This window comes from Acanthochromis polyacanthus, chromosome 3 (assembly GCF_021347895.1).
Source record: "Acanthochromis polyacanthus isolate Apoly-LR-REF ecotype Palm Island chromosome 3, KAUST_Apoly_ChrSc, whole genome shotgun sequence".
Lineage (NCBI taxonomy): Eukaryota > Metazoa > Chordata > Actinopteri > Pomacentridae > Acanthochromis > Acanthochromis polyacanthus.
In genome coordinates, this window is record NC_067115.1 from 20,209,476 (window position 1) to 20,234,208 (window position 24,733).

A 24,733-nucleotide genomic window follows, 5' to 3' on the forward strand; every position below is an offset into this window, starting at 1 on the left:
TTCCTAAACTCTGTCACATTTTAATTGGTTTTCTCATTGTTAGGATTGGTTCTGTCATTGAGATTTAATGTAGGAGTAAACTTCTACATTGATAAGTCAAAATAAGAACATCAATTGAATCAACATATCAGACGCAACAGGATTTCTGGGAATGTTAAATCAGAGCTGAGGGGTCGAACATGCAGTACCCTTATATAAAAATAACATCCCTTTCTGATGTCATTTTTAGGATGCTCAGCAATAGTGGCTAAATTTCAGTTTAATGGAGCATTGTATTATCTTTGAGCTTCTTTGAGTGTATGATTTCCAGTCTTGTCAGCCATAAATCTAAACAAGTCAATTATGAGAACAAGGCTAATTTTAATTGGTCCACATGGCAACTTAATACCGATGAAAGAGCCCTGATCAGCAATGGCATTAGGATTCAGGCACCATATTTTTGGCAGCGATTGTTTTCTTGTCAATATATAGCGAGCACCAGTTACCAACAGGTGTGCACATCATTCCAAACAGTCTGATTTATGCTTAAGAGGAAAATTTGGAAAATAAATTTGGAGAGTAGGAAGCAGGTTCCCTCAGTAACAGCTGAGAAAACCAGAGTTTGCTCCATCAAAAGACTTGATTCTTTCTTTCTTCCCTCATACACAAATTCCTCACTGCTGCACAGCTGAAACCGCCACAGTTGCACACCTCCTACCTCAGCGTGTCGGCCTCTTTCTCTGCATGTATCTTTGACACATCTCTGTGGTTTTACCTTTTGTCCTCGTATTCCCCCTTTGCTGCTCTGTACAGACTTTTTTTGATGAGGCCCTTCTCCCCCTACTGCCCACAACAACAAAAAAGCATTATGCCTCTATTATATCCTCTGTTGCCATCCTGCCCCCTTTGGAGATAAGAACACTTGTCTCCATGCATGGTTTCTCTGAGTGTCAACTTCCTATCCAGTACAGCTGAGTATGAAGGGAGGGCTGAGAGAATCAAGTCTTTGGACATCTACTGTGCTTTGTTGGAGTTTACCGATGCAGCAGGGGACAAGAGGCTGAAACAGAGAAATGAAAATACTTAAATAATGAAGGATCTTTTGGTTAAACACTTTTAATATTAATCTAAATAATCATTATTTTTGGAGTATTGGATTACAGTTTATAATCATATAGGACAGGTGGATCTAACTGTTGTCGATGATAGTGAAGGGAACCGGGTAAGATTATGTTTATATTAGACCGCAGAGCAACAAGATTAAGGTGCAGATACGTTAACTTAAGGCTGCTTGACTTTATGTTTGTAAAGGAGCAGGTTGCTGTAACTGGTAACCAAGCTTCAGCAATAAAACCATGTCTGAGGTGAGCTTAATGACTTAAGCTCAGTTTGGTCCAACAGCAGTGGGGACGCCTAATGCAAAGCAAAGTCTGGCCTTATTCTTTCTGTTCCACCGGTGTTCTCAGGCCTGTTAGTGGTCTGATATGTTTATGTATGAAATCTGTAATTTATGAGACTGACAGTGTCTAAGGTAGAAGCTTGTAAATTTATAAATGAATATTAGATTGTAGATGAACAAAAGTGGAAAACATCTTCATTTCAGAACCTCGCAAAAGCTGAAAATACAGATTTTTAGATCTTGATCCCCCAAACAAATGATCGCAATGACTTTTTTAAGGTTTTCTCAACACTGAGTGTTATATCTACAAAGAACTGACAGAAAATTTGGCGTAAAGACAGGGAACAATGTACAACAAAGGTCCCAGTGCAATTCCTTGCAACCTTAATTTTAAGAATTTCAACATAAAGTCGCTTGTGCATACCATCCAGAAGATATTTACAGCCTACTATCGACCATAGCAAGTGCACATTATCACTAAAATCTTGTCTGTTGAAAATCAGAAACAAAACAAGAGTCATATTATAATATCTTTGAATTGTTTGACCTTAATCCTTCCTAAGTATCCACTTTTACACACACATAGACACAAAACACACACATGCAGTGTGTAGATGCACATAGTAATGTAACTGATCTTTCTTTGTGTTCGTGTCATGTTTCCTCCGGGAGAAGAGATTCCAGTTGCACCTCCTACAACCCCATCCAGCAGCACAGAGGAGCCATCAGGTGAGTACATCTGAGACTCAAACAAACATCCAATGCGTATATGTGCATTTATCTATACGCTGCTGCACGTCCATATAGGATTTTCCCTTTGAGGGGAAGATGTGGAGAACATTGTGGAAATAATAATAATTTGTGGAATAAATGAACGTGGGATTTTTCACCAGTTCAGTTTCACACCTCATCCCACTATTTTTCCACAAGTGTAAAGAAAAAAAAAAGTAGGAATCAGACTGCAGGATAAATTGGATCCCACTTGCCTTCCCCCTCCTTATTAAGGGTTCATGAATATTAAATCTATTAGCAGCAACCCTGGGATGTGCCTCCTTTAATCTCTCACACTTTCACAATTAATCAGTCTAACTGCGGCACAGTGGGGTGTTGGTCTGGTGTACAGCGCTGGGGCCTGCTAGTTTGTTTGATTTGATGATATTTCATCTCTCCAGACTCCCTCTTTCCCAGTTTCTCCTCTCTGCTGCAGTGAAGTAAGAGACCGACTGGTTGAGAGAAGCTGGACCTTGTAATTTAGTGAGGGACTCAATAGCGCTGTTGTATTTCACTCACCAGATGATTCCTGTTTGAAATTACACTGTAATGCTGTAGATTTTCTGATCCTGTTTTAAGGAAGGAATACGGCTTCAGGATTAGTTGTGGTATGTAAGATATGAGAGATACACACAGGAGATCGCAAGAGCCTGGAAATGTGTCTTGTTCAAATTTGGAGATTGGGTTGATATGAGCTAAAGTGGGCTGTGAGGTTAAGAGCTGGTTGAATTTCTGGTAATGTAGCAATAGAGGCAGCTGTCTTCAATCGAATTATATGGACATCAGAGTCTTCTTATTGCAGATTGTGAAAATATTTTTGTAATTTTGTAATATTTGTAATTTACTATATGGTAGTTCAAAATTTTTTTTCAAATACAGTTTCACAATTAATGGCATAAATATTAGCACAAAAGCCAAAGTACTTGCATTTTTTTTTTTTACATGTTAAACACACATATCTGCACAAACCCCATAAGAAGTTCCATGTTTCAAACTCATGGTGGAAAAACTCATAGTCTGGTCAGTACCATGTTTTTTCTGTCCCCCCCATAAAGCTGCAAGAGGCCCAACATATATACATATGTGTAAGTGCGTAAGAGGCTCCTGCAGCTGTTGTTGGGCCCTCTGAGGTCCCGAATGTTTCCCTGCACAGCTTCGATTGACAGCACAGTCGGGATATCGTCGGTTTCTGAACCCTCCTCCACCCACTTTTTCTTTTCTCTTTCAGTCTCATTTTGCTCTCTTCCACCTCCTTCGTCTCCCTCTGTTTCACGCTTTGTCTTCACATAACACTGTGGGTGGTGCAGAGCTGGAATATCTGGAGTTTCTCTGGGCCTCCCAGTCAGGAATCTGTCTACTTTTTGGGCGTAGGAAATTTTCTACACATCAATGGGGGATTACTAGAAAAATGAGAGCAGGATATTCCTTTTTATGTGTATGATTTTATCAGCCTTAATGAATGCGACAGTAATAAGAATATGATCAAATGTAAACAAAAAAAAAGATTTGTGGGGCATTTTTGCATGGTTTTTTTTTTTTTTTTTGCCTCTTTCCATATCTGTTTGCCTGTAACTACAACATGCTTTAAGGCTAAAAATCCCATTGACTAAACTGTGTCATTGAACTAATGTCAACACAACCTGAAGGAGTCTGTGCAATGATTCAGACTCTGACGCTAAAGGTAATCCAATCATGACTGAGAGTTCTGGGAATTCCCTGTCCTGCGTATAATGGACACGGGTCTGTTCAACCCCAGAGGCTGAAATCCAACAGACAGTGAAGGTGCAGCTCTTTGATGGGCGTCTTGCACTGGTCACGTCAGAATTGTGAGTAACTGAGGTCCCGTTGGCCCACCCGGGCCACAGGCCCAGGGGAGCCTCTTAAGAAGGTCGTGCAACAAACACACCTCTGCTCTGGTTGGTATTCCAACAGCTATGATATCACACAGTGTGATTGCAAACAGATGTGTATGGACTATGAAACTTTTTCTTCTGAAACAAAAATTGTAATAATCACTATTACTGTTATTGTTTGCAGTAGTAGTAGGAGGAGCACAGCAGCTTAATATGGACATATTTTTCCTTATGTCTGAATTCTTGCTTGTGTTGTACGTCGCTTTGGACAAAAGCGTCTGCTAAATGAAAATGTAGAATTGTAGACATATATGTGATAGAAGAAAAGGAGAAGAAAAAACAGAAATTGTTTTACACAATGAAAATGGGAAGAAAAACGACTGAGGAAATAGGGGAAAAAAGGGAAAAAAAACATTGCAAAGAAATCATAAAACCACAGGAAGAAATTTTTAAATTAAAGAGAAGAGACAGAGTAGATAGAGGGGACAATATCGGAGAAACTGAAGAATTGGGGATCCATTAAGAAACCAAAAAAGAATTTGGAAATATCTGTGAAAAAAAAAGAGAAACCTAATGTGTAAGAGCAGAGCTGACAGCTGTGAGGCAGGTGTCTCTTTGCGCCTCACTTGAAGGAGGGGAGTGGAGCTGGTCGGGAGTGGAGAGGGAGGGTGGCGGTGAACGGAGGGTATGAGGAGAAGATGGAGTGGATATTAATTTGTCTCCCGCAGCAGGGCTCTCCCCCCCTTTCGACTGCACGGAGGGCTGGAATGCATGGAGAATACCTCCGATGGTGTGGCCCAGACAAAACACACATTGTGCTGGTAGGTCATGGATGGTGTGAGTCGCCACTCCCACGGGTCATGACAGAGACGTCTGCATGGCAACCAAAATGTGGAGGAGATTAACTGCTGATGACCTGCGATGGCCGCCTGGGCCCGCCAGGATACACAGGATGTGAAAGTAACTGATGATGATGAGGAGAAGGAGCATTGGAGTGATGATGATGATGCTCATCAGGGTTCTTATATGCTGTATGTGTGTGTGCGCGTCTTGTTTGAAGCTGGAAGTGATCAGAATCTGTAGCGGACCCCTCCTCAAATTTTTTGGACATGAGTCTTGCCTCACACGCCCTGTTTGGCGACTCCACCGCATGTTACAGTCGCGTCAACGTGGGATCTTATTACACCACTTAATTGTAAATAAAATACTTTGCAAAGAGTAGGGCCAAACCTGGAAGAGCGTAGCATCAAATTGTCATTAAAGTTTGTCATGCATTTCACTTATTCTCTGTTTTAACACCCCCTTTAAAAAAAAAAAAAGAAATGAAATCCTTGGCAGTGTTATTTCCCCTCTTTGTGGTTCATCTCTGGGCGACGACCAACAGGAGTCTCCAGTGACTCATCTGTCGGTTACAGTGACGGAGGATGAACCAGCCCATCGCGACTGATTGAGCCCCACCCGCAAGTAAAATCTCAAATCAGGTCGAGATTTTTAAGGGTATCTTAACTGAAAACAACCCATCTTTTACTCTCTGGCAACACAATGAGGGAAGGAGTGGGAGGGGGGTGTCTTCTCTTTTCTTTCGTCCTTTCTGAAATTCACAATCCAAACTCGCAGCTCTGATGTGAGCAGCCCAGTGCAGAGCAGCGGAGAACGGTGCAGGGCAGCACACTGGGCTCTATAATCTAATTACATGCTTTATTTGCCGCAATTTGTTTCTCAATCAGTCTGGTTGAGGGAACAAAGCCCTCCTCCCGGGCCATCATTCATACCTCCTTGTCTCGCTGCTCTGCTACCTCTGATGCTGCCCTGCCTCTGTTACCATGCTCACACTGAACCCTGTTTATAGATACATCAAGAATGTGTGTGTTTAGTTTGGTGGCGGTGGGTATTTTGAAACGTTTCAAAGTTTTCACGTTGGAGGTGAGTTGTACTGCAAAGCTGACTAAAAGTTTGGCATGTTCTCCCATTGCAGCGTGCTGTATTTGCATTCAGAAAGCTCCATGAGCAGCTGTAAATGTGGCCTGAAGTTTGTGATTGAATTTTTTTTTTGCCAGTATGTTGGAAATGCTTCTACATCGGACCTCATAGCCACATGGTGTTTTTTTTTTTTTTTTTTAAATCTTCATTTGCACTTTGAACCTGCAGTATACTGATGAAAAGCCTCAGAAATGCAGATTCAGAATTCCGGGTGTCATGTGTAACAATATTTTTGTAGTTTTTCAGTGTTTGAGCAGAGTTGTAGGTGAGCTGGTGTGCTGGAGCTGCAGCAAGCGGTGCAGGGATGGGTGGAGATGGTGGCAAGGCCTTCATAGATCTGCAGCATAGAATTACATTTAAGACATGATAGGATTGTTTTATTAAATTAAAATACGTTAAATATGAGATTCTTCATTCATTTTCTGCAGTGGAATGCAAGTTATTTTTTGCCTTCAGATTCTTGTGATGTATGATATTTTTGTTGAAACTGGTATTACTTTCCTTGAAAACAGGCTTCTAAATATGTAACTATGACTCGCCCAGATGAGTTTATGAGGTCGGTATTTGTAGAAACTGCAGGAAGTGGCGCTGAGGTAGAAAGCAGAAGTGGTGAGTTTGGGGTAGAGGATTGGTATGTCTGGTTTTCAATCAGTAGAGCACAGTGTCTCTTTAGTCGAGCAAACAGTATTTCCCTTTACATTTTAAGTATCAATGATGTTTCCTACTCTTAATCGAGTTTTCTAATTCCTTTCTTTTAACAATATCCAAAGCCTAGTTTACCTACAATAACTATAATCTATAACTTTCAACATACAACTTATCATGTGCAGATAAGGTGGAAAGTTAATGGAATGAAGAAAAAAAAACTTCCGTCTTGATTAAGCGATGTGATTGTGGTGCTGCAGGTAAACAGGGCTTTTATTTGTCCGACAGGGGATGCTAATGAAACCTGCACCCTGAAATCTCTTAATGTAAAATGTCTTTTAAACAACATTCAGTCAATGTTCTGTTCACTACAGGACAATAAGGCAGTCGGGCCATCCCAACGAGTCCAAACAACACAGTGTGTGCGGATTTGTTGGCTGAATGTTGAATTGTTTGCACACCAGTTCTAGTGTGTGTTGCTTTTGTTTAAACTTAATCTGAGGTCTCATTCAGTCCCCTGCTTTGATCTGATTATCCTTCATTTGTTAGAGTTTTTTTTTTAACACTTGTTTATATTTGGTCATTCATTGCACTTTGACACGTGATCATGCAACACTTCCCTGTTCCACTGCAATGCTACAAGTCACATTATTCCCTTTAAATATAGGAGTTTAAAAAGTCTTTTGTCTGAGCAATGTTTGACTGTGTGAACTGACACTAATACAGCATCACCACGAAGCCAAGCTGCTCTTTAGCTCTTAGCTTGTTACATTTCCTGAGCTTTTATGAATAATATTTCTGTTTTCCTTAGATTATTGTAGCATTACCTGTGCCTCCACAGATGTAGGTGATTAAAAAAACCAATAAATGTCCAATGAATGTATGCAGTTTTTATGCGGCACTCTTCTTGACTGTTTTTTTTTTTTTACTTTATCAATAGGTATCAGGCCAACTTAACTCCTTCCACATTGATGATTCTTGTACTAGTATCAGGGTTGATAAGTTAGTAAAATGCAACCTGCTGCTATCAGGTTAGGTTATATGGATTTTGCTCTTTTAATTTGATCCTTTTACGACTCACTTTTGCTGGTGTTCTTCAAATCACACTAGAACTAGTGATGGGCAGAGAGATTTATTATATGCCAGAGTTCTTTCAGGGTCTCCTATCCATAAAACTCAATGTAGTTCATAGTTGTGAAGCTCTCACCAACTCAATTTTGGTGATTTTTCAGGCTAAACAGAGTTTAAGGGGTCGACACTGGTTGCTGATCCTAATGCAGCTGTTGGCATTGCTACTGTCTGCGGCACTGTAAAGTATAAGTTCAAACACATGGAACTGTGCAGCACTGTATTCTCTCTCGAAGCTGCTTTAAGGAAAACAATTAGCTTAAAGGGGTTGTACAGTACTTTGATAGAAGGGGCAAAGGTCCACCTCTCAGTTACACACTCCTCGGTGCACTGAAAGGCCCGAAACAAAGCGCTGTAGTAACTACATCTACTCAGAACACCCAAAGCACATTTTAGCTCAGTATTACAGGACTGCTTCCACTTCTCCTGCTTGTAACGCACACACAAAGGGAACATTTGTCCTCACCGTAGGGGACTGCCTGGCCCTAAATGGGCATCTCGGGGTGCTCTCAGCGGGGCCCAGAGCTGCGTCTCAGGGGTACACTAATGGGGAACGAAAGGCTATCAAAGGGAAGTATCATGATGGCATCAAGGGGGGGTTATGAGAAAACAAAGCTTCCTTTCCACGGCCGCCCCTTCGATCATTTACATGGTAATCAGGTGCAGCTCATATAGACTCTGTTTCATTTACTTTGCCTATTTTTGCTACTCTCTGTTTCCTACCACCATCACCACCAGCTTTGTGTCCATCCTGACCAGTTTTTGAGGCTACCAGCTTTGAGTTCTGCTGCTGAAGTGGGGGTTTGACTTCTTCTTCTTCTTCCTCTTCTTCTTCCCTCCTGTTAAATTTCACTCGTCTTTTTTTGTCATACTCTCCACCCCTTCGCTCACTACCAGTATTCACTCTCCCACCTCCTTCCCCCCTCCTTTTTTTGCTTGCATTTTTTCTTGTCGTGGTGTTCCCTGGGCAACCCTCATTCAAACGGAGTATAAAGGAGAGTGGAGGCATGGAGCAAAGATCTGGTGACATCAGTAATGCTTGTTCATATTCAGGCTGCCTGAGAGCTCCAATCCTTCTTCCACTACCCCATCACTCTCTGCCGCTACAACTTGCTGTCCATCCATCTCTTTGTCACCCTCTTTTCTTTTACTACACTCATTACAACTCGCCGAACTGAATTGTAAACCTAATAAGTGGCGTGGCTCCAGTTTTTGGCAGTCGCGAAAGGGGATAAAAAAAAAGAGCAGAGAAAAAGGGGGAAACAAGTTCTTTTTTTCTTTTCCCTTGATATGACCTAACATCCCATTATTTTGGCCTTGGCTGTGAGCGGATGGCAGCGTGACAGCATTGCATGAAGCAATCACTGTGGCTATGTAGTTTCTGGATTGCTGGGGCCTTCAGAGTAGAGGGTGGGATGAACTACTGCCTCCTTCAGCTTAGGGTAATCTGCCATAAAAACTAATGGCATGGATCTGTTTGGTCATAGAGCAAAGTTAGAATCTGCTCTGCATGTGCTTTCCTTAAAAGGATAGCAATTAATAACTCAACACCAAATGCAAATATTGTACAGTATGATGGTGTGGAAAAGGTGTTTCTTTGAAATTGTGTATTTTAAACATTTGCATGTCTTCAATACAGACATGTGGCTGACTTTATTTCAATCCATATAGTATTTTTACAGTACAAGACCCGTAATTTCTTTAGTTTTAGAATAGACACACAAATATCCCCTTTGCCCAGCAAGTCCACCTGCTTTTTTTCACCTGCACAATTTTTTTTCGTAAACATCGTCTACCAGCAGTGCTCATCTTTGGGATTATTATCCAAATATTAAATCAACCTGAAATCAACTTTAAGTACACATAAGTGTAGATATAGATACGTACATATAGTTTGCCTCTGAGTAGCTGTAAGGGCAATTTGTGTGACCCCTCTGCCTGCGTGAGGTATTTATTTGTTCACGGCTCCAGAGTGGACGCACCCCCAAAAGAGGCTTCATGGATGGCTAATTTTCCTTTCCTGACCTCCTTTTGTGTGGCATTGACCCCCTTCACCCGTCCTCCCACCTTCTGCTCCCTCAAATAGCTGCAAACCCTGAGCGCTCTTTCAGTGGCGGATGGGGGGGGCTGGAATAAATGCAACGGCTTGACATGGTCCTCAGTGGGGCATTGAAGTGATCCCGGGGTTATTTTTTTTCAGGAGGTCGGGGGGCTGAGGTGACAAGCGAGGTGAGATTTGGATGGAGGGTGGGGGGTTGAAGCGGGTGTGGGGCGGTCTGCAGAGGACTGGCTCATTCCCACAGTCTAATGGAGAGTGTGTGGGTTGATGGTGATTTGTTTTCCTCCTAAGCCAGCTCTGGTACCAGCAGCTGATTTCATGAGACCGTCACACATGGTGAGCTGGTTGGACAGTAAAGTGCCTCCACCACAAATTATTCCAGCAGTGGCATCAGACAACACAGTCAAACCAGACAGATGTGTGTCTACCAGTAATGCAGAGGAGTTACTCTTTTAAGGGATAAGCAACAATCCCTAAAGACAGATGCCTAGTTTTGCAAATGTTTTCTTTTTTAAATCTTCTGTTTTTTCCACACTAAAACCGACGAGAAAAAAACAAATTTGCAAAAAATAAATAAATAAATAAAATGAAGTGTATCTCTAGCCCACAAGCTTAGAATAAAATAGAACATCACAGCAATGACTTATTGAAATGTTGTTAAAACTCCACATTTTAAAAAAAACGAAAAATAGAAAAAAATATTTGAAGAGTTCATTTGCAAAAACAGATAACTCCGTTTTGATACATTTTCAGAAAATGTATTTTTTATTGTTTACTTGAGATATCAATCAAACTGAAGCTGAGTGGATTTGACTCAGTAGAAAAATACAAGACAAAATAGAGAAAAAATAAATAATTAGTGTTATTATTGTTATCTCAAGTAAACAATAAAAAATGAGTTTTCTGAAAACAGAGTTAACTGTTTTTTGCAAATGAACTCTTCATTTTGTACACATGTTCACATTAATTCAAGCTCAATATGGATATAGTTTTTTGTATTGTTGTATTTGAAGCATTAACATTTGAAATACATTGAAATCCAACTTGAATTTTACTCTGTTTATCCCTTTTGTGTTTTAAATGTATCATTTAAAAATGTATTGATAATAGCAGGAATTGCTGTAAGCACTGTGACATTCTTTTTTTTATTATTAATATAACTGCATGAGAAAAAAAATTACAACATTTCTGAGTGGAATGGTGAATGATTCGTTTGTATTTTTGATGAGTCCTTAGCTAGAAATATCATTGAAACAATTCTAGGAACATTTTTCTCAGATTTGTGTTCAAATTAATTAAAATCAGCTGTTTGTAGACGTCACAGGTAGTTTTCTCTTTTTCATATTCCTGAACTTACTTCCCTAAAAAACAAACAAACAAAAAAAAACACACACACACAGCAACCATATTACTACATAATTCATGGACTGCTTGTTTTCGCCCTGTAGCCTCCTAACTGCATTTTATCCTCTCTTATTTTTACAGACTGCGACTCTTACTGCAAGGCTTCCAAAGGCAAGCTGAAAATTAACATGAAGAAGTACTGCAAGAAAGATTACGGTGAGTCAACAGACGACACGCTGCCCATTGAATGACTCAGATTAACGTTTGTTTCTTCGGGAAAGCTTAAAAACATGTGGTCCGATGGAAGAAACTCTCTGCTTTTTCATTGACTTGGCTCTGAATAATAAACTGGTTTGTCATTCTGCAGGGACAAATAATGTGCTCTGAACTTTTTGGGAACATTAGAGTCACTGTGGAACATTTTCTTCCAGTAATCAAGTATTTAGTGAAAAACTTTTAATGTCCGCCAATTTTTTTTTATTGTCAATATTTTGCAACATGCTTATGCCTGTCTTATGCATCTGAGCCCAGCATGTTGCTGTGGAGCTGCTATTGCTTATAGAAGATGCATTTTACTGATGTCTTACTCCAGCCTTCTGAGAATAGAGACAAAGGATCAAACAGAAGGCAACAGATCAACAAGCTGGAAGAGAGGAGCCGACAAACTGAGGGGCAGAGAGGGAGCTTGAGAGAAAAAGGCAGGATATAGAATCAGGCAGAGGTGTGTGTGTGTGTGTGGGAAGGGTTATATCTGAGCAGACGTTTGAGACCTGAGCGGATAAAGCGGTGGCAGTGTGACAGACAGTGGGCGCTCTCCAAGAGATCCTCATTAAGGCGGCCCACTTCCCCCCACAAGCGATGCGCTTCTTGCCGCATTCCTGTGACCATCCGTCTGCCATTCAAGGTGTGGATAAGACGTTATGACCTCTCCCCTTCTTCCCGTCCCTCTGTCCCCTCCCCTGATTGAAGTCGGGCTGCTGAACTGGTCAACCAAGCAGCGGCATCCTGCAGCATACTTCAGCAGCTTGACGGACAGGCCGGGGCTTTGTTCTGCAGGGATTTGGGGGAGTTGGGGGTCAGCTTATAGACACCTCCTCTTCCACCAATGCCTACTTTGCCGCGGGTGTCGTGAGAAAAGCCTTCGCTTTAAAATATGTTGCAGTCCACGTGCAAATGTGTCAGATTAGGGGCTACGCTCATTTCTTTGGTTTGGTTAAAAAGGCAAAAAAAAGAGGTGGAAATGTTTTAACATCAGGTTAAAATGGTGTCTAAAATCTAGATGATACTGCTTGATAACGGCATGCAGTATCCATTTGAGGGTGGAGTAGAGATAAGCAGGATATCCTGCTGGAGAAACAATCACTCAACACAATGCTGAGTACCCTCATCTACGAACACATCCAAGAGCGTCCAAAGTGATTCTGCATGTGTTGTGTTTGTGTTAGAAGTGTAGGGGATCTGCTGGTACTGATGGCTTAGATAACACCAGCAAAAGACAAACAGAAGCTCCTCTTAGATATTTCTGCGCGTGGATGCAGCATATTTTTTATGTAGTATGGAGGACTGTGACATTTGAGGCAGCGCTGACTTTGGGGCTTAGTGTAATTTAACCTACTGAACCCCAAAACTTACCGACAGGTTTGGAAAGCACGTTATCTTTGAAGCAAATCAACAAAACTGCATTGTTTATTTAGAGCCAGAAACTGTAAAAACAGAAAGAATTGTGACATTTACAACTTCCCAGTGGTCTTTGGACGGTACAATCTGTCAGAAACTGAATAAATTTAGCAGTTCATTAAAATATACAATTTACACTAACCAAATCCTGTAAAAATACATAAAAATAAAGTGCTATGAGGAGCCATTAGTAGCCTTGCTGCAACAAAAATCCAGAGATACTTTTCCTGAAGTGGGCAGAACCACAGGCTAGTATAGAAATAAATCAAAATGTGAGCAGTAAAATACCTATAGTAAGTCTAGGCACTGTTTTTTTCCCCCAGTATTGATTAAACAAGTGAGCAGAAAAATGTTTCATGGTGATTTAAAGTTCTATTTTTAAAATAAATAATCAAGAAGATTTGACTTAGTTTCTTTTATTATTATTATTTGTGATTTATGGCATTCTGGATTTGATATTCTGCTCAAAAGACATGCTAGAGTTCTTTTTTTTTATTTCTGGCAATATTTGTACTGTTTCTATGGAGGTACAAGATTTTATATTGCACAAAAAAATCAGTCGACAATCAGTAAAAGTGGGACAAAATAAAGAAACTGTGACAGAAACTGCTTGGGGTTCAGCAGGTAAATGATTGTGTAGGAAAGGTTTCTTTTCCTTGTTTTGTACAGTTGTTTATAGCTGATAAGGTTTACATATAGACAGTAATCATGTAGATTCCTATATAAAAGAGCAACAAGGCATGATTCTGATTCAGCAGCTTTCTTTTCAAGCTATTTAAGTTTGAAGATCTTTGTTCCAGAAGTGAAACATTTTACTCGCTCCATGTGTCCACCATTGGTTCTGAGTGCTTCATTTTCCTCTGTGTAATCCACCTTCACCGGGGAGCTTTGTGCTGGGAATGTACAACACATGATCCATGTCCTTTCATCGTTTACAGCAGCATACTGAAGACTTACAACAGACCAGAGCAAGATCCCTGTGCACTATTTGCCACATGCAAGCTTAGCGAAGCTGATCAAAAAGTCAAACACAATGTAAATCTTACAGGAGCTCAAGACAGCCAAAGCTTTGGTGTGTTTTGAAAGGATCAGCAGGGAGCTGGGCTCCATGCTGCGCCGGGAAACGATGCTACAAGCTCCTGTGGTCGATACGCAGCCACATATAAAGAATCGCAGGAGGGAGCAGGGTGCAGGGAGGGGTGGAAACGTCTGAGCTCAGCAAAATCCTGGATAACTACTCCAGTCCTCTCAGTATCCACAGTGCACAGTGATTGTTGTCCAAACACACACAGAAGGAAGCAGCTGGTGGATGCAAGGTGCTGCAGGGATCACTGTCAGGTCACACCAGACCAGCTGATTGCCATTTAGGAGCCCATTTCCAACCATTATTTAAAGATGGCAGAATAAATTCTCTTTGAGGCTACTTTAAGAGAAAAGAGTGTAAAGATGCCTCAAATTTTTTGCCTCCGTCGAGATCAATCAAAATCGACTTCACAGCATCTCCAATGGCCACTAATTACCACGTAGTATCTTGTTAGTTTATTTTGTGTAAAACTACAAGTTTGTGGTTTTATGAAATACTTATTGGACAGCTTTAGTGACTTCAGAGGTTTCCATTAGTTGTATTTGGTGGCTAACCACTGGACGCTGCTACTGCCAAGCAAATAGTGTGAAAATCTACAACTTGCAATTTTTTTTACACTTTGGTTCTACGGACAATGAAATAAACTCATCAAATTTTCTTTACTTTGGAACTCCTTCTTGTTTCCTAGTCTCCTGGCTTTAGTGTCATATATTGCATTGGAAGATATAAAAAAATGGTATGGATGTTTTTATCAAACTGAGCAAGAAAGTCAGTAAGTGTGTTTCCCAAAATTTCAGAAATGATATGTTTTCAAAGTCAGGAGGACACTCTGCCTTGTTGTAGCTGAAAACAATAACATTTTAGATGCACTTTTTAGAGCTTTGCCATTCCTAAAGCACGAATCCCAAGACAGTAATGCAACATCTACAATACAAAACCTGCTCTGAATAAAGGATATACTCTTAATACTGCCAACATATTCAGTTCCATTAGCTCTACGCTGAAGGTGACACCGGCGACCCTGCCACAAGGTGGTTCATATTAAAAGCAGTTCTTCTAAGTACAGAAGAACTGTAATGGAACCTAATAGAGATCTGGTCAATATAATACATATTGATAAATGCTGAGTTTGGATCCACGAGAGGCTGCCTCCTCTTTTCTCCTTTTTCTTTACTCTTTCTTCCTCTCACTGCCGCTCTCTGAGGACCGTATCAGTTCATTCATCATGTGATATCACTGAGTGTCTTTCCAGCTAACGTCTCTAATAGCCGTAGCCAGCCTCCTAATCACATTACAAATCACACTGCTGTGTCAGTAGTAATGGATGTAATGCATGTGGAGCTGCATTTGATAGCTGGGCCATGGAGCAGCCTTTCCACTGAGTATAAAAACAGCGTTTAAACCATGAGGGAAATAAGGGACCATTTTGTCTGGTGTGCTTTATTGGAATTTACAATACATGGGTGCTCATTATCAAAGCATTTGCAGTTATTTTAGGGCATATCTCATGTATTTCTCAATTAATTAGTTGCCATTTACAATTCCAGTTATTTGTCAGATTTATCAGCTGCTAACACTAACTTTATGGTAAAATTCATGATGGGTGATGCAGCAAAATGTAGGACAATTGCCAATCCGCGCAAAATTTGAGATGTCTGTTTAAATAAATCTTAATACATCTGACTACAAAAGACCAAAAGCCTGTGTCCTAAATGCCTGAAAGATCACATCTGATGCAACAATTCCAACCAGCAAAGGAAACCCTTAGATCCAAGAGGCTCTTGGGGACACAGAGGTCAGATCTTCCAGCGTTGTCAGAAGGCGTCAGAGCTTTGGATGCTGTAAGATCCCTCCACGCCACAGCATGGGTCAAGCACACAGAGCCAGAGTCCCTCCAACACTGTGCCCGATGTGATTTTAGCTGCCAAATGTTCGCTAGTGGCTGCTGAGGACAGAGTGTGCTGATGTTTGCATAATGCCCAAGAAAGAGCTTGGAAGGAGGAGAGAGAGGAGGGAAGGGGGGGGACCCTTTCCTTCCATCGTGACACAGATCTTTGAATGCGGTGACTACTCTTCAGTAAGAAGCTGATGTAGCGAACTGAAGCCAAAAATAAGGCTTTCATTACAACAATAAAAATAGCTGCATATCTTCATGCGGGAGAGTGGTCTTTTATTTGATTACCTCAGTAACTACCCAGGGACATAGTGCCTTAACAAAAACATTCTGTGGAGGAGAAAAGACCAACAATCGAGGAGGGTTTTTGCCTGGTTGGAAAGATTGTTGAACTGAAAAGGTAAAAGCAACACAAGAAGCATCACGTTGCATAAATATGGAGGGCAAACTCCATGTGCTGGCAGGTTTTTAGGCGTACGAGCTGCACAGTCAGTTGGTGGTCCCGATGGAAATATCTCAACACCTGTTTGCCACAAAAATCCATGCTTCCCAGAAGATAAATCCTCCTGAGTTTAGTGACTATCTGAGTTACGATCTTGTGCTATCTGTGGTTTAATTTTGTCATTACTTTGGCCTGCAGAACTAATGGCATTCACAGCAGCCTCTCCTCTGCTTTGTTTCGTGCTAATTTGCATGCTGATGTTCGCATGTAGCCTAAAGGAACATTTGAAAGCAATGCGCCTCTTTTGCTTCACTCCGCAGCCGTCCAGGTGCACATCCTGAAGGCGGACAAAGCCGGCGAGTGGTGGAAATTCACCGTCAACATCATCTCCGTCTACAAGCAGGGCGAGAGCCGCATCCGTCGGGGGGACCAGTTCCTGTGGGTGCGAGCCAAAGACGTGGCCTGCAAGTGTCCCAAGATCAAGCCTGGGAAGAAGTACCTGCTGCTGGGGAACGACGAGGATTCCCCCGGCCAGAGCGGGGTGGTGGCCGACAAAGGCAGCCTGGTTATCCAGTGGAGGGACACGTGGGCGCGAAGGCTCAGGAAGTTCCAGCAGCGCGAGAAGAAAGGCAAGTGCAAGAAGCCATAGGTGGGGAGAAAAGAAAAAGGTGGATAGGATGCTGGAGAGGGAGAGGGATTCAAGAGGAAAAGCTGAGCGGGTGATTGAAAAAAAAAATAGGAGTGAAAGAGAGACACACAGAGGACCACGGACAGAGAAGAGACTGTTTATGTCGCTGCTTTTTTGTGTAGAAGCATGAAGAGAATTATTTAGGATGATTTGTTTTGTTTTCCTAGTGAACTTTTGTTGAAGGAGCTCACCTTGCAGATTTGGTTTTATGGTTTATTTTACTTTGAGATTCGTCTCTTTTGTGGATTTGCCGAATTTGCACCTATTACCAGTATATAACATTGTTTGTGTTCGTTTTCTTTATCCCAGTATGAAATCATTATATTTTATGTTCTAATTTTATGGACATTGTCTGCTGGTGCAAAAATGACAGAAAGCCACTTAACTACCGCTGCAGTTTTTGCCTCTGCATGTTTTTTTTTGTTTGTTTGTTTTGTTTCGTTGTATTCTTAGCTAAGAAGCTAGCTTGTTTCATCAAAAGTCTTCACTTATCTGACTGAGGCAGTAGTATTTCCTTCATTGAGATTTGTGCCATAAAAAGTGTTGATGGTAAGCCACAGAAATGAATGATGCAGCTGCCATTCCTTTCCTGTGTTGAAATTCAGGTATATCTGCAACTCAAGCAAAAATGATTTCCTAGATTTTCATAATAATACAGTTATGATAAAAGCGTTTTTCACCTGATTAGCTTTTACCATAATCTCTACTCCCTCTCAAACCTGCATGTGAATGCTTCTCATCTGAGACTGTAATGTTCAGTATACTAAATGGTGCTGCTTTGGGTATTAATTTTAAAGTTTTTCGGGGGGAGTGGAGGAAAAATGCATTTAGATATCACTGACTTTACTTTTAGTACTTTAAGTAACTGTGATTTTTTTTTACACTTTCTTTCACAAATTTAGTTGTAGTTTAAACAAACGAGTTGAGGACAGGAGACCAACCGCATTGATTATTACAAAAAAATCTTATTATTCATGGGTAGAGCTAATGCACATCAACAATAATAATTATGGACTTCTATGTGGCTAAAGAATAATATTTTGAATGTTTTAAATGATTCCATCAATATTGTAGTGACAATATTATACTTGCTCTACAACTAAGCATTTAGAGCTGTGAATGCTACGCAGGGAGGGTCATTGTGCAACATGAATACAACATTAGAATAGTGCGGCTGAAAGTACTGCACTGCTGCCTGTTTTCAGAGGGTACTGACAAAGAAATGCATGTAGTAAGTCACAAGTGCAACAATGTAAATGTTTATATGACGAATCTCAAATTCCTTCTTACCAGCTCAGACAAATTTGTACTTTGGTTAGAATGGACCCTTTAAAATGGGTTTGATTGGGACAAAGAAAGAAAAATACCCTTTTTTGTGACTTCTGACTGAAAAGGTGAATTTCTGTTTTAAACTAGATAATTTTTCCTTAATTATCGCAGGTTTTAGAAAGAGAATATGAGCAGGTATTCATGCAAAAATAATTATCTTACCTCACAGTGCAGAAATGAATCCTCAGAGTGCAGAAAATGAAAAAATAAGGTACTCAACACCATTACTTAAATTTGCTTTCGAAATCCGCCTCTCACTGGCTTGTATTCACTTCGAGTACCCCTTACAGTACTATGGGATTGCAGATAAATACCTTTACAGTCCACACACTCCTTTGCAAACACAATGCATGACTGTACATTCTCTAAGAGGACACCGTGCGACCAGTCAGAAGCTACAGGCTCCCATTGACCTGCCATGTTAATTTTCTTCACCTCAACACTTGAGGAGGGAGCAATGGGGTGAAATGCAATCACTTGTCGCTGCTCGATTCAAACCACTTTTGCTCGTTTATGTGTATGCAGTTCAGTTTGGAGTTCTCCAAGGAATGCCTGGTTAAAAAAAAAAAAAAAAAGCTCAGGTTTGTTCAAAGCCCAAAGTTGTATCTGATTTATCAGAAACTGGGGTTTCTTTTAGTCCAAACTGCATCATGAGCAACATGTTTGGGGGACAAGTACCAGCAACATGCTGTTATTTGTTGTTTCACAAAATTACTTTTTGCACCTTTTAACATTTTCCATGGCTTAAGTGAATGTAACGAGGGTTTAGGATTATTTAAAGGCAGGATTTCAAGATAACGGACCTTGTTAAAATGGTGATAAAATTTGATTCCTCTCTCTCAGAAACAAACTTTTTTTTAGGAAACTAAAATGCCTCCTAGATGATGGCAAGTTTGGGCAGATAACCAATTTGCTGCAGTACTTCTCCATATTTACATTTCTGGTGTCATGGAATTATTTTTTTTTTCCCACTGTGCAATCAATCAAATGATTGTTTTCAGCTCAACATGACGCTACATGCTGGCGGCTCCTCCAACAATGACACCTTACTGACACATTCAGTATATTCACGTTTCTGCATTTCACCGTTGAACCTACATGTTTCACATCCAGATGTTTTTATTTTTCTTGACACAATGTAATCTGTCATCACACCTCTCTACTCTCTGTAGCCTCATGCTGTAAATTTTACAACTGTCTTCTGAGCAATGGTTTGACAAGCCTCTGATGAAACGCTACACACACGTCAAAGCATTGCTTTGTGTTCATACTATGAATTGTAAATGTTGTTGTCACCATTGCAAAAACTTTGCAATGTTGTTTTACAATGCCTACTAATATATTATGGTTATTATATATGAATATATTTAATGACACAAGACATTGTGGATTTTATTGTCTTTTTCAACTTTTTTTTTTACTTGTTTGTGGTTGTTTAGATCGTTGCCATTAAAGAAGGAAATAATAACTACTGAACACACCAACCTGGTAGAACTAAATTCAGATTTTCAGTTGAAATAAACTCTTGGTACATTGAAAAACCTTGTGCCTTTGTTGCCTTGAATGATTTTTCCTTTTATTTGTTTAGCTAGTAAGTCAATGCCACAGCATATGGTCAGCTTTTTTCCATTTACTGGCTGCAGCTTCATTCAGAGTACAGCAATAAAAAAAAAACATTATTATGCACATTTCATAATGGAAAGTGGTACTAGTGGCGTTGAAACTTTGTCAAAGGTCCACGCCAGCTAAATATCATGTTACAAAACACTACAGTCCTCCAGAGACAGGCGTGAACATGAACACAGACAGACAGGAGTCCAGGGACTATTAACTGGAAATGTCATTTATTAGAAATTACAAGCTGAATTGATTTACAAGGAAGGAAAAGAGCCATGTTAGTAAGACAGCCGAGCTGCTTGTTTTGGCTAGGAGCTGTTCTATAAACATGGTAAAATTCAAACAAAATGATAACATTACAGCTGCTACAGTAATGCATGGGTAAATATAAGTGAGTGTGAATATTGCAAAGCTAGTGGAATTACTGTACCCAGTGTAAACCTCAGCCCAACCACAGACAGACTTATGAAAGGAAAGCTCCTGCTGCCTACGGGAGGTCCTACTGTTGGGTCAACATTCCCCAAAGTCCGAGCTAAAAATAATTTTCAGAAGGCTCACAAACGCCCGAATAATTTAACAGTTTCAGAATTTGTTGATTTAATGAGTTGAACGGTTCAACGACTATTAAAGAGGACAATTTACACCCTAGAAATATTCAAGAAACACAAAAAGGCTTGCACGAGGTTACCGACACATTAACCCCTACCACTGATTTACTGCTAAATAAGTCACCGCTCTTCATTTCACACTGAGTTGGCTGTGCAGTCAGCAGTCACTTTTGTTTGACTGTGAAGCTCAAGAATGGGAAATCTGATGAGGGTCAGAGTTTCAACGAGTATCTGTACATGTGTGCTGTGGATGCAAAGATTTTAAACTGGGAATTTGCATCAAACTGTCATTGTAGCCGTCAAGCACGTCCATGACGATTGTTGTCTTCATCATCTACTTGGGCCATGCAGCGACCACTATGATGGCTATAAGGAGCAGCACGATCACCACCAGCATCCCTGAGAAAAGAACAAATGAGACATGAGCAGGAAAATGAGGGGAAGGGGGAAAGGGGAGTGCCAATTTGATGTTATGTTAGGTAATTCCAAACTCCAGGAGTCCCATTTGGTAGCCAATGAACTGTTGGAAATCTACAAGCTTCATTTTCAACATCTTTTAATGTGATGACACGCCTTAATCTGCCCATTCTCGCATTTTTCTGCCTTTATATTTTGTAAATGAATGCGTTATTACTCAGTAATGCAGAGTAGTGTATATTACCATCTGTAGCCAAAACTCCTTCATCCCGTCTTAAACATGATCTTGTGGCTGTGCCTCACATCAGAATACAATCAGACAGAAAATCAATGTACTCTCAAAGGAAGAAAACACACAGCAATGCAATACAGAACTGTTAGAATTACACTTCATTCAGATGAAGTCAGCATTTTATTATGATTTTTTTTTCTTTTTACTTAATGGTAGGTCGCTTTAATTCCTTTGTGATAAAACCTTTACAGCTAAAAAAATCTTTTTAAATTTAAAGTTGAAAAGGCAAATGTCAAGCAACTGAGAAACTCCAAACCTGATTTGAGACAGACTCAGAGGGAAGGAGGGGAATTCAGCAGGTACAAGGGAATACATTTGGAAGAGGTAAGAAGCCCACATACCTCACTACTAATTTTCAAAGTCCTTGATCTAACGCAAGTCCCAAGTGCTTATGCCCTTGCAGCATATCACCATTCTTCTCTTGATGACTTAATGCAATTTACATGTGTTCGACGGCCACAAAAGCTTTATTGCCGCAGATTGCACACTGTGATAGGCATGTGTTTCTGATTCTGCCTTGAGAGGATAATCATTGTTTTTCACCGATACTATGGCAGCAGAGAAAAATGTGCAAAAGCTCACTCACACTTCATCAAAGTGTTTTACCCCCAGGACCTGAAAAATATTACAGTTTTTATTATAGTCACCACCCAGGGGGAAAAAAAACAACAACTTGTAAAATCCACCAGTCCACTGCAGGTAGAATTTTCATCCTTCGTAAAACAGATGCATAGCACATCTTTTAGCAGTAATGACTTTATTCAGTCTGAATCATTTTGAATAGCTTAATGAATCTAACAGGACCAACCATGAAACAAACCAGGTTTGTATTTATGAATTATTTCCCTAAATATATCAGCTGATCTACCATAGACAAATTGCAAACTCAAATACAGTGGGTACAGAAAGTATTCAGACCCCTTGAAATGTTTCACTCTGTCATTGCAGCCATTTGCCAAAATCAAAAAAGTTCATTTTATTTCTCATTAATGTACACTCAGCACTCCATCTTGACAGAAAAAAACATAAATGTAGAAATTTTTGCAAATTCATTAAAAAAGAAAAACTGAAATATCACATGGTCAGAAGTATTCAGACCCTTTGCAGCGACATTCATATTTAACTCACATGCTGTCCATTTCTTCTGATCCTCCTCGAGATGGTTCTGCTTCTTTACTGGAGTCCAGCTGTGTTTAATTAAACTGATTGGACTTGATTAGGAAAGGCGCACACCTGTCTATATAAGACCTTACAGCTCACAGTGCATGTCAGAGCAAATGAGAATCATGAGGTCGAAGGAACTGCCCAAGGAGCTCAGAGACAGAATTGTGGCAAGGCACAGATCTGGCCAAGGTTACAAAAGAATTTCTGCAGCACTCAAGGTTCCTCAGAGCACAGTGGCCTCCATAATCCTCAAATGGAAGAAGTTTGGGACGACCACAACTCTTCCTAGACCTGGCCGTCCAGCCAAACTGAGCAATGGTGGGAGAAGAGCCTTGGTGAGAGAGGTAAAGAAGAACCCAAAGATCACTGTGGCTGAGCTCCAGAGATGCAGTCGGGAGATAGGAGAAAGTTCCACAAAGTCAACTATCACTGCAGCCCTCCACCAGTCGGGGCTTTATGGTAGAGTGGCCCGACGGAAGCCTCTCCTCAGTGCAAGACACATGAAAGCCCGCATAGAGTTTGCCAAAAAACACATGAAGGACCCCCAGACTATGAGAAATAAGATTCTCTGGTCTGATGAGACCAAGATTGAACTTTTTGGTGTTAATTCTAAGCGGTATGTGTGGAGAAAACCAGGCACTGCTCATCACCTGCCCAATACAATCCCTACAGTGAAACATGGTGGTGGGAGCATCATGTTGTGGGGGTGTTTTTCAGCTGCAGGGACAGGACGACTGGTTGCAATTGAAGGAAGGATGAATGCGGCCACGTACAGAGATATCCTGGAGGAAAACCTCTTCCAGAGTGCTCAGGACCTCAGACTGGGCCCAAGGTTCACCTTTCAACAGGACAATGACCCTAAGCACACAGCTAAAATAACAAAGGAGTGGCTTCAGAACAACTCTGTGACTGTTCTTGACTGGCCCAGCCAGAGCCCTGACCTAAACCCAATTGAGCATCTCTGGAGAGACCTCAAAATGGCTGTCCACCAACGTTCACCATCCAACCTGACAGAACTGGAGAGGATCTGCAAGGAAGAATGGCAGAGGATCCCCAAATCCAAGTGTGAAAAACTTGTTGCGTCATTCCCAAGAAGACTCATGGCTGTACTAGCTGAAAAGGGTGCTTCTACTCAATACTGAGCACAGGGTCTGAATACTTCTGACCATGTGATATTTCAGTTTTTCTTTTCTAAAAAATTTCTACATTTCTGTTTTTTTTCTGTCAAGATGGGGTGCTGAGTGTACATTAATGAGAAATAAAATGAACTTTTTTGATTTTGGCAAATGGCTGCAATGACAGAGAGTGAAAAATTTCAAGGGGTCTGAATACTTTCCGTACCCACTGTATCAAATGAGGTATTGACCTTGGGCCACAATTGGATCCACAACTAAAGCAACGGTGGATAGTCAAGACAATAATATTATTCAGAAAGAGTGTTTAATTAAATACATGAAATTTGAAAAGGTTTTCTGCTGCCGGTGGCACAGGAGGTGTACAGTGGAGGTCCACTCTTCTTGCAGAATCACCACCAAGAGAGCCTGAAAACAATTTTTAAACCAGAGGTTGCGAATGATCGATTGTCATGGGCTCCCTATGAAAGAGTACAAACTGATAATCAGGTCAGGTTTTATGGATAATGATGTAGATATGCAGCCCACAGCGGTCCCATTGGTAGCAAGAGCATTAGGAACTGTGGCTCCCAGTTAGAGTGGCTCCAGCAGATTCGAGCACAGCTGCTCCATATTGTGCAAGTCTTTTAAGGCACAAAACAGTGAGGTTATGGTGTGCGGCTTATATCACGTGCATCATAAACACTTAAACATCTTTACAATGTGGTGGTCTTTCTCTCTGTATATTATACTGTCTATATTTAATAACTGACATTGCAAACCATGCCCCACACACAAGACACGGAAAACATTCGCCAAGGTTTTGTTCACCCACAATTTCCCCCCTTTTCTCCTTCTGGAATGGCACTGGAGTGAAGATTTCAAACAACTGCATCTGAAGGCTGTCAATAGTCCCCTCGCTGACTCAAGTCATCCATTGCTATTTAGCATGCGGCTGTTATTTTATCCAGCCTGTTCAGTTTGGGTTTACATTTCCCTCATTCTTTGGCTCTCTCCTCCGGCATTCCCATCCATGGCCTAATTGGTCGTCTTTCCCAGAGGGAGAAAGACAGGGAGAGATATAAGACATGCTGAACAAATTGCTTGCGGTGGTAGTCTGATGAAATGTAAGGCTGATGCTGGTTTCATTGCCAGCATATATGGGGCATGGCTGCAAGGGGTCCAGATGTTTTAGTGCTTCTTCTCTTATTGTGTCACTCTTGTTATCTGTCTTTTATTTCTTTTAGCAAA

The 24,733-nt window shown here is 40.7% G+C and overlaps 2 protein-coding genes across 3 annotated transcripts in view; one reads left to right on the forward strand and one right to left on the reverse strand.

Annotated features, from left to right (window-relative positions):
* Positions 1 to 19,818, forward strand: part of ntn1a (netrin 1a) — a 60,416-nt gene extending 40,598 nt beyond the window's left edge. Inside the window, exons 5-7 of one of the 2 annotated variants that reach the window (XM_022199000.2) lie at positions 2,051 to 2,107; positions 11,300 to 11,374; positions 16,576 to 19,818. In XM_022199000.2, the coding sequence (XP_022054692.2) occupies positions 2,051 to 2,107; positions 11,300 to 11,374; positions 16,576 to 16,904 (461 nt within the window). In that variant the 3' untranslated portion in view covers positions 16,905 to 19,818. The remainder of the gene's footprint in view (positions 1 to 2,050; positions 2,108 to 11,299; positions 11,375 to 16,575) is intronic. The other variant, XM_022199001.2, reaches the window with a different exon arrangement.
* A 276-nt stretch (positions 19,819 to 20,094) lies between these two features.
* The window catches only part of stx8 (syntaxin 8), a 44,174-nt gene continuing 39,535 nt past the window's right edge, over positions 20,095 to 24,733 (reverse strand). The window contains exon 8 of the mRNA XM_022199003.2: positions 20,095 to 20,896. Coding sequence (XP_022054695.1) covers positions 20,832 to 20,896 — 65 coding nt within the window. The 3' untranslated portion in view covers positions 20,095 to 20,831. The remainder of the gene's footprint in view (positions 20,897 to 24,733) is intronic.